The sequence below is a fragment of the Macrotis lagotis genome, chromosome X, assembly GCF_037893015.1.
Source record: "Macrotis lagotis isolate mMagLag1 chromosome X, bilby.v1.9.chrom.fasta, whole genome shotgun sequence".
NCBI classification, from domain to species: Eukaryota; Metazoa; Chordata; class Mammalia; order Peramelemorphia; family Peramelidae; genus Macrotis; species Macrotis lagotis.
Window position 1 is genome coordinate 136,006,226 of NC_133666.1, and position 16,115 is coordinate 136,022,340.

At 35.3% G+C, this 16,115-nt stretch overlaps 1 protein-coding gene across 3 annotated transcripts in view; it reads right to left on the minus strand.

The window, feature by feature from the left end:
- The window catches only part of SNX8 (sorting nexin 8), a 62,369-nt gene that overhangs the window by 8,350 nt on the left and 37,904 nt on the right, over nucleotides 1-16,115 (minus strand). For all 3 annotated transcript variants that reach the window (XM_074206833.1, XM_074206832.1, XM_074206831.1), the window contains exons 4-8: nucleotides 15,608-15,729; nucleotides 5,345-5,425; nucleotides 4,480-4,640; nucleotides 3,699-3,831; nucleotides 456-524 (exon numbers count right to left, since the gene is read on the minus strand). In XM_074206833.1, the coding sequence (XP_074062934.1) occupies nucleotides 456-524; nucleotides 3,699-3,831; nucleotides 4,480-4,640; nucleotides 5,345-5,425; nucleotides 15,608-15,729 (566 nt within the window). The remainder of the gene's footprint in view (nucleotides 1-455; nucleotides 525-3,698; nucleotides 3,832-4,479; nucleotides 4,641-5,344; nucleotides 5,426-15,607; nucleotides 15,730-16,115) is intronic.

A 16,115-nucleotide genomic window follows, 5' to 3' on the forward strand; every position in this document is an offset into this window, starting at 1 on the left:
CTACCTGTAGGAACCTCAAATTGTTAAAAAAAAATGTATATTTTGAGTCAAAATCTGCCTTCCTAAAAAAAAAAATCCAACTAGTTCTGCCCTCCAAAGAAATAGAAAAAATAAGACATTACTTCTTCTGCATTAGTACTTTTCAAATATTAAGCAATTATTATGTTCCACCCCAATCTTTTCTAGGTTTACAATCCATTCTTTCCTTAAGCATGTAATACAAAAGAAAATCTAAAAATTTCCAGAAGACTGTGGGTCAGAATAATGCAATGAAAGCAGAAATGTCATGTGGAGACCATCAAGGATGTTATGTTTTACTTTTCATTTTGCACTGATTGACTTTTCTACTAGTTTTCTATTCCCTGAAAAAAGTTACACCCTGGAAAGGTCACAAGACCATTCTGAGAAGCGCTCTCTCTCTCTCTCTCTCTGGAAAGGAAATGGCTAAAACTCACTTTATAAGACTGGAGCAAATCCAAGAAGAGATTCAACTTCTCCACCACATCATTCTCTTCCTGTTTACCCTAAAAAACAAGGGGGTGAATTAACCAGGACATCCATCATCCAAGAAACTCAGTGAGAAACCCATCATTAAAATTGCTCACTTACTTGTTACCTAGAGCTTCTTTCCAAATCTCATCTAGAGTCAACCCAGAATCATGCTTTAATAGTATTAGAGGTTTGCAATTAGAGGTCTTAGAGATGCTAGTCTGATCTCCTCATTTACAAATAAGGAAACTCAAACCCATAAAGGTTAAAGGAATGGTCCAAGACTTTAGAGGAAGTAAAGAGAAGAGGTGATATTTGAACTTAGATGTACCAACTTCAAATTAAGATCTCAAACCAGAAGTACAGCATACTGTCATTCTCACAATGCTACAGAAGGCAGGATAAGCGCGGGGGGGGGGGGGGGGGGTGTGAGGGGTGGTTGGGGTGTGTGTGTGTGTGTGTGTGGGGGTGTCAAATAAGCCAAAAGTATTACAGCTGACTGACAGTGTGAACAGTTTTGGTTCTAAAATAGATATCTGTTCATTTCTGCTCAACATTTTATTATCTCAGTTTGAAACTTTTACTGACATCTTCTTAATCCCCAAACATCAAAAGTAAAGGGAAATATCAATTGTTATTTTAATTCCATTTGACTGAACTCTTTGAGAGCAGGAACTATTTTTGCCTTTCTTTGTATCCCTAGTATTTAACACAGTGCTTGTCACATATAGTGTTTAGTAAGTGATTGCTACTTGATTTGATTTTTTTAAAAAGGTAATAAATAACATTCTATTACTTTCAGAGGACACAGAAAAAAAGAAATCACTTGGGAGCCAGGTTCAATTAATTAGCTAAGGGTCCTGAGGCATGTTAAATTTGGTACAAAAGCTCTAGGCCCCAAACTTTTAAAGTAATGCAAAATTACTACACAGGTCAATTATTAAAGCTTTCAAGTGACCTGGAAAAACAAGAGAAAGGAAAAGAAGCAGATGGCACCCACTATTGGCATCTTATATTAAATAGATCCATGATGCTAATATAGAACAATCAGCTAAAATATGAAATTCATTCTTTCTTTCTACTAAGACAAGGTACATGAACCTGGAAATAGATCCCACACACTTAGAGTCACAGTTGCCATATATCATCACATTATCCAATGTGCTACAGAACAGATTGAACTCTACGCTTTCTGATGTCCCTTCTACTCTTCAAATCTAAAATCTACCCCACAGTGAGTTCAACTAATATGGTTTAATGAGAAAAGTGAGATGTTAAGAGATATGTAAACTATGGACAGGAGAGAGCTTGATAGACTGGAAGAATACATAGAGGGGGGAAAAAAGAGTACATAGTATTCCCATCTTACTAATGAGAGACAAGTGAAAACTTCTTTCCTGGCCTAGAGAAGGTGGCTAACTGCAGTTCTTCCTTTGAATCCTACAACTGAACAGAGTCTAGTTCACAAACAATGTTTTGAACCATAAGGCCACAAAATATCAGTGTGCCAGCTGCCTTCAACAATGTTCAAAATACTAACTTTATATCCAAGAAACAGCTATATACTTCTAATCACAATAATTTCCCTTTCATCACTACAAATTTTATTATAACATGCCTAAAAATTCTAAGGGTGTCAATTAAAGTAGAAAATACTTTGGAAAAATTTATGTAACTCATACAGAGGTAATTCTAAAAAAGAACATACAAAATAATGACATTTTACTTCCTGTTTCTCCCAAAACTAAGCCTCCAGGCATAAAGAATCAAAACAGTCTTTAAGCACAGGGTTAGAAGGTCCTTTTATGATTATGTAGAATAGCACCTTTATTTCACAGACAATGAAATTAAAGCATAATGAAGTTATGGACTTGGCCAAAGGTCATCCTGCACAAAAAGCACTTAATACATTCTTTTTTTTTTGGTAAAGCAATGGGTTAAGTGACTTGCCCACAGTCACATAGCTAGGTAATCATTAAGTGTCTAAGGTTTGAATTCAGGTCCTCCTGATTCCAGGGTTGGTGCTCTATTCATTGTGCCATTAGCTGCCCCTCACTTATTTAATATATACTTGATTGAATAATTGATAATTGCAAAGCCAGAATAAGATTCTACTAACACTAGATTCAGTACCCTAAAAACTATACCAAAATGTCTCCTGTTATCTAAAATTAAAGCAAATTCACTTTTCCTTTTCTATTTCCAAACTCTACAAAGTAACAGTCCACAAATCTGCAGGATTAAACCTGGTGGACATTGGCATAGGCAAATTCCTAAAGTCAATGTCATAATGACTAAAGAGAAAGAGAAAAAAAAATAAAGAGAAAGAGAAAAGATAGACATGATTACAGCAAAGCAGGAAGGAAACCGAGGATTTTGAAGGACCACAAACTTAATTATCTATTAATCATAAAACTTATCAATGGGTGCTCAATCTTTAAATGGGAAAGCCCTCAACTCTTTTGCATATGGCTCAGATCATGACACTTTGGTAAATAGCAGTTCTTGTTACTTAGTTAACTATGGAATTGTGAAGTCGAAGACAGCAACTGAGTTTTAAAAACATTCAAACATAATTTGCATCATTTACCTGCAAATTGGAATCACACATTTGGGGAAAGAGCAGTAGATGCCTTCTCCCTTGAAGCCACATGATAGTTTTATAATAAAATAAAAACACAGATGAACCATGTTTATTTCTTATATCCCTGTAGAGGCAGTCTTTAAAGTTCTATATCAATTTCTAAAAATAGCAAATGGCTAAGCAAAAATATTTTCAGAAGTTTAACTGAGTACTTAGAATCAAAAAAAGAAGCCATATTGGAGGCTTAGTTATAATCTGATGAACTAGGTCACTGTGTAACCTGATATAAATTATACACATATTAAGTAAAATAGAAAGCTCCAAGTTCATCAAGGAGTAACAGTCTAGAGATTTTAAGGATACATTTTCAAGAAAAGCTTATGGTCTTCTGATGTCCAACAAAGTAAATTCTCTGAAGAAATCCAACCCAAATTTATTTTTGCTATCAGCAAACAGCTGAACTGGAACATGCTAAGCTAACTGGAATTTATAAGGATTATACAGAAGCTAAAAAACTCTCATTGGATTCAAAACTTTGAAATCTACTAAGAAAAAAATATTCCTAAAGACTACAACAGAGAACATTCCTTAAAAATAAACATTCAGAAATTGCAGATCCAATTACCTGTTGTGCAGCTTTATCAGCCAGCAGTGCAAATTCAACAGATAGGCCTTTTAAAGCCTGTTTTAGGGTCCCCCATGTACTATTGTTCATTGTGGCCCAGGAGGGAAGTGGTGTTGTGTCAGATCCTAAAGCACTGAATAAAATGGAAAAGAAAGAATTTTCATTCATCAACTCTTACATTTTACTATACAAAAAAGTTTGATGACTGATTTGATACTCAAATGAATTTGTGGGCTCCTTATCTTTGCCGAAGCCTCCCATGAGACAGACAGAAGCCCATTCATGCTTGCCTCACTTAAACTACTTTTGTTCATGCCTTCCACTAAGTTCAGAATTACCCTACATACTAGAGGTCTTGTTCTCGTCCCAACATCTCAAGAAGGCCAACAGAGCCCTCAGGATATTTTACTCTAGATGTCTCTCAATGAAGCAATGGTCAATCTTTAGAATATTAAAATGCACACTCTCCACAAGTCACCCAATTATGAGGAGATACTTGTAGTTTGCTTTACATATATTATTTTTCTTGATATAGCTGAGAACTCTCTGAGACAAATACTACTACTACTACTATTATCATTGTTATCCCAACTTTTAAGATGAGGAAACTAAGGCACGGAGGGATTAATAGGCATGGCCATGGTCTCAAAGAGAACAAAAGTGGAAGGCAAGATTTGAACAGGATTTGACTCCATGGTCAGCAATTTTTTCACCAAACAATGCTGCCTCACACTCAAAATGTCTAGTATTTCCCAATGTAGAACTTTCTTTTGCCACCTGCCTTAATTCTTTCCCAAATATGAGGAGGTCAGCAGCATTGTCAATGGCTCGGGATGCAATTCTTTCAGCCCGATCTCTAAGTTTATAGAAGCTGTTATAGATATTTCTGATCAGTTCTCGACTGGCAGCAAATTGTGCCTGGATGTCAGCAGGGAGAAAATCCTAAACAGAGATGATGCAAGGAGAGAGAATAAAAAAGAATTGTTGGTGAACTTGAAATAATCCTCACTAGGTATAAGCTAATAAAGCAAACAAAATCAATCCTACTTATTGGTCTAGAAATACACAAAGACAAAGTTCAATGAAAAAAATCTGAAGGTATTTCCCTAACCCCATATTGCTTCTCCTCAATGTCTCTTTTATTTCCTAAAAGAGGACAAATCACATCTTACTCATCAGAAATACTAAACTAAATGACCCTACAAGAATATGTTGTTCTCACAAAGCAATAGAAAAAACTGTTCAATTTGAAGTATAATGTGAAAAAGTACCAAATAAACCTCAAATTCAAACTCAAAAAGTCACTTCTTAGGTTCTTTCCATGAGAAAGACTTCTCCTTTTCCTTCCTCTCATTTATTCTCCCTCCATCCCCCAACAGTACTATCATGACCAAATATTATCATGTCTTCTGGTTTATGAATTTTAACTTAAGAATTTAAATTCTTATGAATAAAGTGAGTCAAGAATGAAGAACCAATGATGAGATATAAAGATATGGTTTTCTTTTCTTTATTTTTTTAAAGGAAGAAATTTAGAAAGAAAAATGCAAAATGTAATACCGAATCTGATTTGCTTTTAATCTAAAAGATAATCTGCTCAATTATATTTTGGAATAAAGAAGAAATGTCACAATTAAAAAAAATACCTTGGCTTGGGTAGCCAGTTTACAAATCATGAATTCATCCCCAACACACTGGATTGATTCCTTCAGTTTATTCTGTACATCCTAGAAAAGAAAAAAAAAATATATACTTAATCCTCAATTTAAAAAAAAAAAAAGGAATTTTCAAAGTAATTTACCAATTACTTTGAATTTTCCATTGAACCTGTTATCAGGCTCAATCACAGCAGCTATATGGAGATATAAAAGATAGACTCAACTCTATCATTAGTAAACAGAATGTTGGTAGGATTATGTCCACATTACTTAGGACCAGTACCTCTTTGTAGACAAAAATGAATTAATTGGGCCCTATGAGTTTCTATATGGAGCAATAATAACATAGAAACTGAAGTAGTTTAACCACGTGTGACTAAAGCAAGAGTCCTAGTGAACATTATAATAGAATATAACCAAGGGAAAAAGAAAGAAATCATCCAGGAATAACAGTACAGAAACCATTATCCTTACTGAAATGGGAAATACCAAGCAAAATTTCTTCCACTGATGACTGACCAGAAAGAAGGAGTTTTGTAAGTATATTAAAAATTAGTTCCTATAGCTAACTTATTAAAACCCTATATAAAGGCAAGGCATAAATGGCAATAGAGACAGCTAAGTAGTTTAGTGGTTAGAACCTTGGGTCTAGAATCAAGAACATATGAGTTCAAATCTAGTCTCAGACACTTATTAATTAATAGCTGTGTGACCCTGGGCAAGTCTCAGAAATAGTAAAGTACTCCAAGAAAACCTCATGAATAGAAATGGCATGCTATGATTCACAGGAACTGAAAAACAACATAAATGTCAGTACTGAAATGAGTTCAACATATTTTTATATATTTAAACATTGTCTTCTTATCTTAAACACTACAATCTCTTTCTATCCTATTCATTGGTCTAATCACGAAAAAATTCATGCTTATCTTCTCTCTCCTTTCTTTTTTATTCCTCATATTTCTTACTACTCCTATTACATTTCTGGTGGCAAACAGCAATTCACCTTCAAAAAAATTATAATTAACTTAATGATTTAATACTCAAACTGCTTTCAGTACAGCAAATAATTTATTTTTTAACCACTTACTCTATGAGAAGTACTTTGTGGTGCGATACAAAAAAGGTAACAAATGAGATCAATTACCTGCAGCTATCTTCAGTCAACTATGGAGTTATATATAAAGGCATCTTTAAAAGGCCAAAGCCTACCTCTGTCTCTTCAGTAAATGGAAAATAAATAAGAAGCTAATAAGTTTCTGCTAACCTTGTCTTTGCTTGCACCATTTATTATACATTTTTCTTATAACAAGTTTTTTTTTTTACATGTAATGGCTGTAGTAATCAGTTTATTACACAGATTAATCATTCTTGAATATACAAGCTCCAGAGGAGCAATTGGGTCTTTAATATACACAAGTATTTCTGTCAAATGAATTTTTACCCTTACATCCAGATAGACCTAAGCAGTTAAAAAAATAAGAAAAATGAAGAGCTATTAGCTATGCATTAACTGAGAGACCACATACAAACCATAAAGTATTGGGAGGGAAGAAGGATGATGGAGAAGAGCTGGGGGAAAAAAAACACCCATCACTTTATATACTAATATCTCCAATCCATTTAAATTTTGACCAGTTAAACTTACTTACACCTTAAAATACAGGATGTGGGTACAGTTTAATCTTATTGGTTGGAACATTTACCTACGATGTAGGTCCTTCAGAATAAAATGAATACAGAAACAACTTGATGTTCTTCACCTTGCTTTTCATAACTGTTATGAGTTCAAAAGGATTCCAGTGTAACTGTCCTCCCCCACCCCAAACCATACAACACCCATCCCTGCTCTTGCATTGTTTATCCAATTAAGTCAATAAGGAAAGCTTTTAGTCTCACAACTAGGGTATGACTGAAGAAATGGCTTTTCACACACACACTTCTTTGTATAGCAAGAAGTTTTAAGGAATATATTGTAAGGAACTCTTTTCTGAACCATAGTAATAATGTATTTTCAACAGCTAACTTAAATGTTAAAACAAGGGAAATGCTATATATATATATATATATATATATATATATATATATTCTTCCTAAGTAAGACATTTTTTTCTTTAACTGCATATTTTGATGCTGAAACAATTATATAATCCTCTCACTTAGGAAGAGATATTGTGGGCAATTTAGGTGGCACAATAGATAGAGCACTGGCCCTGGAGTCAGAAGGGCCTAAATCCAGCCTCAGACACTTAATAATTGCCTAGCTGTGTGACCTTGGGCAAATCAATTAACCCCACAGCCTTGCAAAGACAAAAACAACAAAAAAAGAAAGAGATGTTGGGAAGAAAACAAGGTACCCAGAGCCATACGAAAAAAATAATGAGACAAATATCATCAATAATGAGACAAAATCAAGTTAAAACATCTCTGAGGTTCCACTTCAGACCAATCAGATTAGCAAAGATGACTATTAAAAAACACAATAATGCACTGATTTTTATTTATTTATTTTATTTTTTAGATTTTTCAAGTCAATGGGGTTAAGTGGCTTGCCCAAGGCCACATGGCTAGGTAATTATTAAGTGTCTGAGGTTGGATTTGAACTCAGGTACTCCTGACTCCAAGGCTTTATCCACATGCTTTATCCACTTCGCCATCTAGCCACCCAAATGCATTGATTTTTGTTTGTTTGTTTTGTTATATTTTAAGTTTCAAACTATCTCTCTCCCTCCCCACTCACCTTAGAGAAGGTCATCATTTGACACAGATACTAAAATCATACTATGCACTCTTCTATTTATCTATTCCTTCTCTGGTAGATGGATAGCATTTTCCTTCACAGGTCCTTTGTATTTGATTTGATTATTTAAAACATACAGAATTACTTGGTCATTCAGTTATTCTTAGAACAATATTTCTGTTATTGTAAACAACATTCTCTAGATTCTGCTCTTCATTATTTCTCCCTTAAGAGATGATATCTCAAAGTTGCTTTAATTTGTATTTCTCTAATCAAGAATGCTTTAGAGCATCTTTTCATATGATTAATTTCTTATCTTTGATTTCTTCATCAAAAAACTGCTTACTCATATCTTTTGAGCATTTATCATTTGGGGAATGACTCATATGCTTATAAAATTGACAAAGTTCTATCGAAAACTTTACCTGATAAATTGTCTATAACCTTTTCTCCTAATTTTCTACTTCCCTTCTAATCTTGCTTACATTGGTTTTATTTGTACAAAAATCTTTTAATTCAACAAAAGCAAAATTAACCATTTTACATCTCACAATGTTCTCTAGCTCTTGTTTATTTATAAATTCTTCTCTTATACGTCTGATAGGTAATATGTTCCATGCTTTAATATATTTATGATATCATCTTTTATATCTAGGTCATGTATCCATTTTGACTTTATTTTGGTAAACAGTATAAGATATTGGTCTATATCCAATTTCTGCCAGCTTACTTTCCAATTGTCCTTAAAGTTTTTATCAAATAGTGAATTCTTATCAACCAAGCTTATTTACATTTGTCAATGCACAAGTTTACCATAATCTTTTACTACTACGCACTGAATATCTACTTTGTTCCACTGATCCACCTTTCTATTTCTAAGCTGGTACCAAATAATTTTGAAAATTATGATCTAAATTTGTGGTGGAAAATGTCATCCACATTAGGAGAAAAAACTAAGTAGTCTGAATTGAAGATCAAAGAATACATTTTTCACTTTTAAAAACTTGTTTTACTTTTTTTTCTTTCCTCATAGCTTTTTTACTCTTTAGTTCTGATTCTTCTTTCACAATATGACTACTATGAAAATATAATAAGCATGACTGTACATATATAATTTATATCATGCTCACTGTCATGGGGAGGGGGCAGGTAGAAAAATGTGGAATCCAAAAATTTACAAAGAGATGAATGTTGAAAATTATCTTTGTATGTAATTGAAAAAAGGAAATAAAAAAAGGAAATAGAATAATACATTAAAAAAGAAAATTACCACATTATAGTACAATTTAAAATCTGGTACTACTAAACCTCATTCCTTAACATTTTTTTCATTAATTCCTTTGCTATTTTTGACCCTTTTGTTTTTCCAAGTGAATTTTTTATTTTTTCTAGTTCAATAAAATAATTTTTTGGTCTTTTAATTGAGATGGTATTGAATAATTAGATTAGGTTAGGTAAAAATTGTCCTTTTCATTAAATTGGCCTTGCCCACTCACAAACAACTATTTCTTCAATTATTTAAATCTGACTTTATTTGAATAAAATATATTTTATAATTAGGTCCATGTAGTTCTTGGGTTTGTTTTGGCATATTTTATGGTTTTTATAGTCATTAAATGGGATATCTCTTCTTAGATAATTTTATTGGTGTTAGAAATGTTGATGATTTATATGGGTTTATTTTATATGTAGTAGATTGCTTTTTTGTTTTTGTTTTTGTGAGGCAATGGGGTTAAGGGACTTGCCTCAAGTCACACTGCTAGTAAGTTATCAAATGTCTGAGGCTGGATTGAACTAAGGTACTCCCGACTCCAGGAATGGAATTCTATCCACCTCGCCACCTAGCTGCCCTAGTAGTTTGCTAAATTTATTAATTCTTTCAACTAGCTTCAAATATTTTTCCAACTATATTATTAAATCATCTGCAAAAATAATTCATTTTATTACCTTATTGCCCATTCTGATTCCTTCTATTTCTTTTTCTTCTCTCATTGCTACAAAGAACTTTTTAATACAATATTAAAAAATATTGATGATAATGGGCATCCTTTGTTTCATCCTGCTCTTAATACGGAAGGTTTCTAGCTTATCCTCATTACAAATAATGAATACTCTGTTGGTATTAGGTTGACATTTCTTATCATTTTAAAGAAAAATCTATTTATACCTGTTTTCAAATGTTTTTAATAAGAATGAATGTTATGTTTTATCAAAAGCGTTTTCTGTATCTATTGATATAATCATGTGATTTTTGTTACTTTTCTTATTGATGTAATCATTTACATTAATAGTTTTCTTTATGTTAAACTATCCCTGCATTCCAGGTATAAATCCCACTAGGTCACAATGCATAATCTTTGTGATTTATATTGTTGTAGTCTCCTAGTGAGAATTTTATTTAAGATATTTGTATCCATATTCATTAGTGAAATTAGTCTATAATTTTCTTTCTTTGACTTGCTCTTCCTGGTTTAGATGTCAGCAACATATCAGTTTCATGAAAGGAGTTTGATGGGAATCTTTCTTTGCCTATTCCAAATGATTTGATATTGCACTAATTTATTTTATTATTATTATTATTATTATTTAGGTTTTTGCGAGGCAGATGGGGTTAAGTATCTTGCCCAAGGCCACACAGCTAGGTAATTATTAAGTGTCTGAGCCCAGATTTGAACCCAGGTGCTCCTGACTCGAGTCAGTGCTTTTATCCACTGTGCCACCTAGCCACCCCTGCACTAATGTATTATTAATGAAACTAACAACTGGTACAGTCACTCTGTAAAGCAATTTGGAACTATCCCCAAATATCACTAAATTGTTTAGATCTTTTGACTCATAAATATTATTACTACAAGGATTACAATGATTCCAAAGAAAGAGGGAACAGAACTGTAAGCACAAAAATATTTATAGCAGCATTTTTTTGTTGTGGCAAAGATCTGGCCACAAAGTGGGTGCCCATCAAGTGAGAAATGGTATAGAATGTAAATATAATGGACTATCATAAAACTGTAACAAATGACAAAAGGGACAGATTCAGGGAAACCCAAGAAAGATTATATTAATTAATACAAAGTAGAATGATCCAGAGAACAACTTATAAATGACTACATCATTATAAAAGAAAACACTTAGGAACTCTAATCAGTGAAATGTCTATTCCAAAAGATTGATGATGAAGCAAGTCTCCTATCTCTTAGTGACAAACCTATGGATTTAAAATGAGATATACTCATTTCAGATTTGACTATTAATAGATCAAATTTGTTTTGCTTGACTACATTTTTGATACAAAGGGGCTTTGTGAGGGAGAAATGTGGAAGGAAATGAGGGAGAGGCAAAATAAAGAAAATTTTAAAAAAGAATCAGTAAAAAAAGCATGAGACATGCTAAAACTAAAGTGAAGGATGTTCAAAAGGGGACACAGACAAGCAAGGCAATGTTTCTAGTATAAATATAATTATATATTATAAATATTAATACTGTACTAGAAATTCACAGACTCAAAGGCAATCTTCATTTCTTAACTTTATAGTTGGAAATGTTCATATTTGTGGATGATTTTCTGACTCAACAGATATTTTTATATTTTCATTTTTTTGCTATATTTTTTATTTAGTATTTATTCTCATTTTGTACAAATAATGTTTTTATTTTTATTAAATTTATTAAATTTATTATTTATTTATAAATTTTATTTATAATTTATTATTTATTCACTATTATCCACTAATTTATTATATAATTTATTCATAAATGTATAAATGTATAAAATTTATTATTAAAATATTCTTGTTTATGAGTAAATGAAATACCCCTCCCCCATAAATATAGACTCACTTGAGTGATAAAGGGGAGAGAAAAAAATTAAAATAAAAAAAAGTAATAATTGTAGGTATGGCCAGGTGGCACAATGGACAGAGCACCAGCCCTGTAGCCATGAGCCCATATCCGGCCCCGTACACCCAACAATCACCCAGCAGTGTGACATGCAAGCCACCCGAACCCCACTGCCCTGCAAAACCAAAAAAAGAAAAAAAAAGACATAAAGCAAAATAGTAATAATAGTAGGGGTGGCTGAGTGGTGGACAGAGCATTGGCCCTTGAGCCAGGAGCACCCGGGTCCAAATCTGGCCTCAGACACCCAAGGATCACCCTGCTATTGCAGGCCCAGGCAGACTACCCAGCCCCATTTGCCCTGCACCCCGCCCCAAAATAATAATAATGATAAAAAATGTGCTTCAGTCTGTGTTCCAACACCAACAACTCTGTCACGGGTGGATCACATTTGTTATAAGTCCATCACAAAAGTTACTTCCGTATTTTTGCACCATTGCTGATCGCAACTCCCTCCTTTTGTATTTCTCCACTACCATGTACTGTATTTTCTCTCTCCTTTCACTCTGACTCTGCTGTAGGGTAGCTGAGTGGCGCAGCAGAAAGATACCCGGTTCTGGGGCCAAGAGGCCCCGAGCCCCCATACCACCCCTTTAGGTCCAGCATCCACCTGGCCCTATGGTCCCGGGCAGGCCTTCCAATCCCAGGCCCTTGCAAGAAGTAAAAAAGAAAATGGGTTATATCTGACCACTCTGCCCCCATGGCCCATCCTCTCCTCCATGACTCACATCCCCCCTTCCCCCTGTTCCCCCCCCTTCTTACTCCAGATGCCTATACCCCATTGAGTACATATGCTGTTTCCTCTCCTAGCCACCTCTGATGAGAGCAAAGGTTCCCTCATTCCCCCTTGCCTTCCCCACTTCCATATCATTGCAATAGCTCATTGTAATAAAGAAAAATCTTATTATATGAAATATCTTGGCCTATTCCCCCCTCTCCTTTGTCTTTCTCCCATTACATTTCCCTTTTTTCTATAGACTCCATTTTTACACCATATTTTATCTTCAAATTCAGCTTTCTCCTGTGCTTCAACTATAAAAGCTCTCTCTACCTGCTCTATTAACTGAGAAGGTTCATATGAGTATTATCAGTGTCATTTTTCTATGCAGGAATACATGCAGTTCATCATCAAGTCCCTCATATTTTCCCCTTCTCCTCCAATCTCCATGCTTCACCTGAGTCCTGTATCTGAAGATCAAACCTTCTGTTCAGCTCTGGCCATTCCAAAAGGAACATTTGAAATTCCCCTGGTTCATTGAAAGTCCATCTTTTTCCCTGGAAGAGGACATTCAGCCTTGCTGGATAGTTGATTCTTGGCTGCATTCTAAGCTCTTTTGCCTTCCAGTATATTATATTCCAAGCCCTACGAGCTTCCAATGTAGTTGCTGCTAAGTCCTGTGTGATCCTGACTGCAGACTTGGGAGTTCTGGAATTTGGCTATAATATTCCTAGGGGTTGTTTTTTTGGGATCTCTTTTTGGGGGGGATCGGGGGGATTCTTTCCATTTCTATTTTGCCCTCTGCTTCTAGAATATCAGGGCAATTTTCCTGTAGTGATTCTTTGAAAATGATGTCAAGGCTCTTTTCCTGATCATGACTTTCAGATATTCCAATAATTTTTAAATTATCTTTCCTAAGTCTGTTTTCCATATCAGTTGTATTTTCAATGAGATGTTTTACATTTTCTTCTTTCTTTTGGTTTTGAAGTATTGAGTCCTGGTTTCTCATAAATTCATCAATCTCCCTGAGTTCTATTCTTTGTCTGAAGGATTTGTTCTCCTCAGAGTTTTCTTATCTCTTTTTCAATCTGGCCAATTTTGCTTTTTCAAGTATTCTTCTCCTCACTAACTTTTTGAACTGTTTTATCCATTTGACCTAAGTTGGTTTTTAGCATGCTATTTTCTTCAGCATTTTTTTGGATTTCCTTGACTAGGCTGATGACTTCATTTTCATGTTTTTCCTGCATCTCTCTCATTTCTTTTCCCAGTTTTTCTTCTAACTCCCTCATTTGATTTTCAAAGTCTTTTTTAAGCTCTGTCATAGCCTGAGCCCTATTTCTGTTTTTCTTGGAGTCTTTAGATGCAGGAGCTTGTGTTTCTTCATCTTCAGACTGAATATATTGATCCTTCTTGGGATCATAGATAATGTATTTGTCAATGGTGTTCCTCTTGTTTCTCTGCTTGCTCACTTTCCCAGCCTTAGCCTGGTTTTGAGGTGCTTCCTGAGCTTTTGGGACACTCCCACAAAGGTCTCAGTGTGTGAAGCTCTGTCCTCCCTCCTGGTCTGTGAATGACCATATGCGCCCCCCCTGCCACGGGGCTGAGGTGTGGGGGGGCCCTGCTGTTCTATGGGGGGGCCTAGACTGCGATCAGGATATGAATGAGGCCAGAGCCCCAGAGTCCTGTTCCAGGGGCAGAGGACAGAGCTCGGCAGTCTCTCTCTCTTCACTCCCCTCCCTAGGTTCAATGGGCTCATGCCCTGGGGGCTCCTGCTTACTGGCTCTGCCTGCTTCTGTTTCCTGGAACTCAGCTGCTCTGGCCATGCTGCTCTCTGTGTGCCCTGAGGGCTGGGCTCCACGTGCTCACTCTGGCAGAGGTCCCCTGCTGTTCCCCCACTTTGTGCCTGGTGCTCCTCAGAGTGTAGCTCAGGAGACTCCCCCGCTGCTGTGAGCTGGGGCTCCCAGCGCCCTGGGGCTGCCTCTGGGAGGCTGAAGTTCTTTCACTCTGGTGGGCCACCCCTCTGGCAACCACCCCTCCGACCCCAGGAGCAGAGCCTTTCTGCTCTTTTCCAGGTTACCTTGAGTAGGAGAACTATCTCACTGGGTCCCTCTGTGGCTTCTGTCTCTCGAAAATTTAGTTAGAGTCCTTAGCCTAAGACAGGATCCATTCTTGTGGCCATCTTGGCTCTGCCCCCTTAACAGATATTTTTAAAGAGGTTTTTTTGAACCATCTTTGTAACCAGCTGCCTTCTCATTTAGCAATTCTACCTCAATAAGAGTTAGGTTCCTTTCATCAGTTAGGTTCCTTTCTTCCTGTATAGCCTGGTCTGAATTCAAATTAAGTTCCATAATTCTAGTTTAGTTGAAATCTTGTTGAAATGCATAGAACATATGGAATATATATAACTACATGATCCAAGGGATATAGCTGTGTGTAAATAGTCTTGAAATCCTACCGCTGATTATAAAGAAAAAAACACTAAGACAAACTTAAATGCTATACTGTATTACCAAATATGCCTCTCAAAAGGGTATTCAGCAGAAGGTTAATTTCCTTTACACACAACACCTGCACCCAGTCATTCTTTTTTGTCTTTTTTTTTTTGCAAGGTAATGACTTGCTCAAGGTCACACAACTAAGTATTAAATATCTAAGAACAAATTTGAACTCAGGTCCTCCTAACTCCAGGGTCAATGCTCCATCCATCTAGCTGCCCTGCACCCAGTCACTCTTAAGAAATACAACTTCAATGCCTTAAGGCCAAAGACAAAAGACAGGTGACAGTTAAATAAAAGGAGATGAAAAAGAAAACATATTTATGAGCAGAAAAATACTTACTTTACTGCACAAGTGGAATGAAAAATTCACATCGATGTTATATTTAAACAATACTCACTGAGCCACTGAATGAGAGGAACAGTTTCAGGACCACATCCTCTGAGAAAGGGGGATGCCGGGCCACCAGGTTAATGAAGCGTTTCAAAGCTCTCCGTCTGGTCTCAATGAACTCTCTATCAGCTAGAGGAAATAAAACTGTATGAACATTTACAAAGGAAGTTCAATTGCCCCTGAACCTCCCCCAAACCGGGGCTCTTACCATCCTCAGTACTAACAATCTTCTACATTTAAGCAATGTTGAATCTGGTACACAGAAATAAAGCTCACAATTTTCCAAACTGACCTACTGAGCTCCTAAGCATCACTAACACAACAGAACCAAAGAAGCATCAGAGGAGTCAGGAGTCACACATAACACTGTCAGGTTCCAATTAGTACAAACAATCAGTGTCATGAAGTAGAAATAACATTTGAACTGCATATTTCTATTGAAGAGGAACAAGCAACATAATTTACATAATTATAAACTAAAATAATACAAATTCAGATATATGTGACCATTTCTT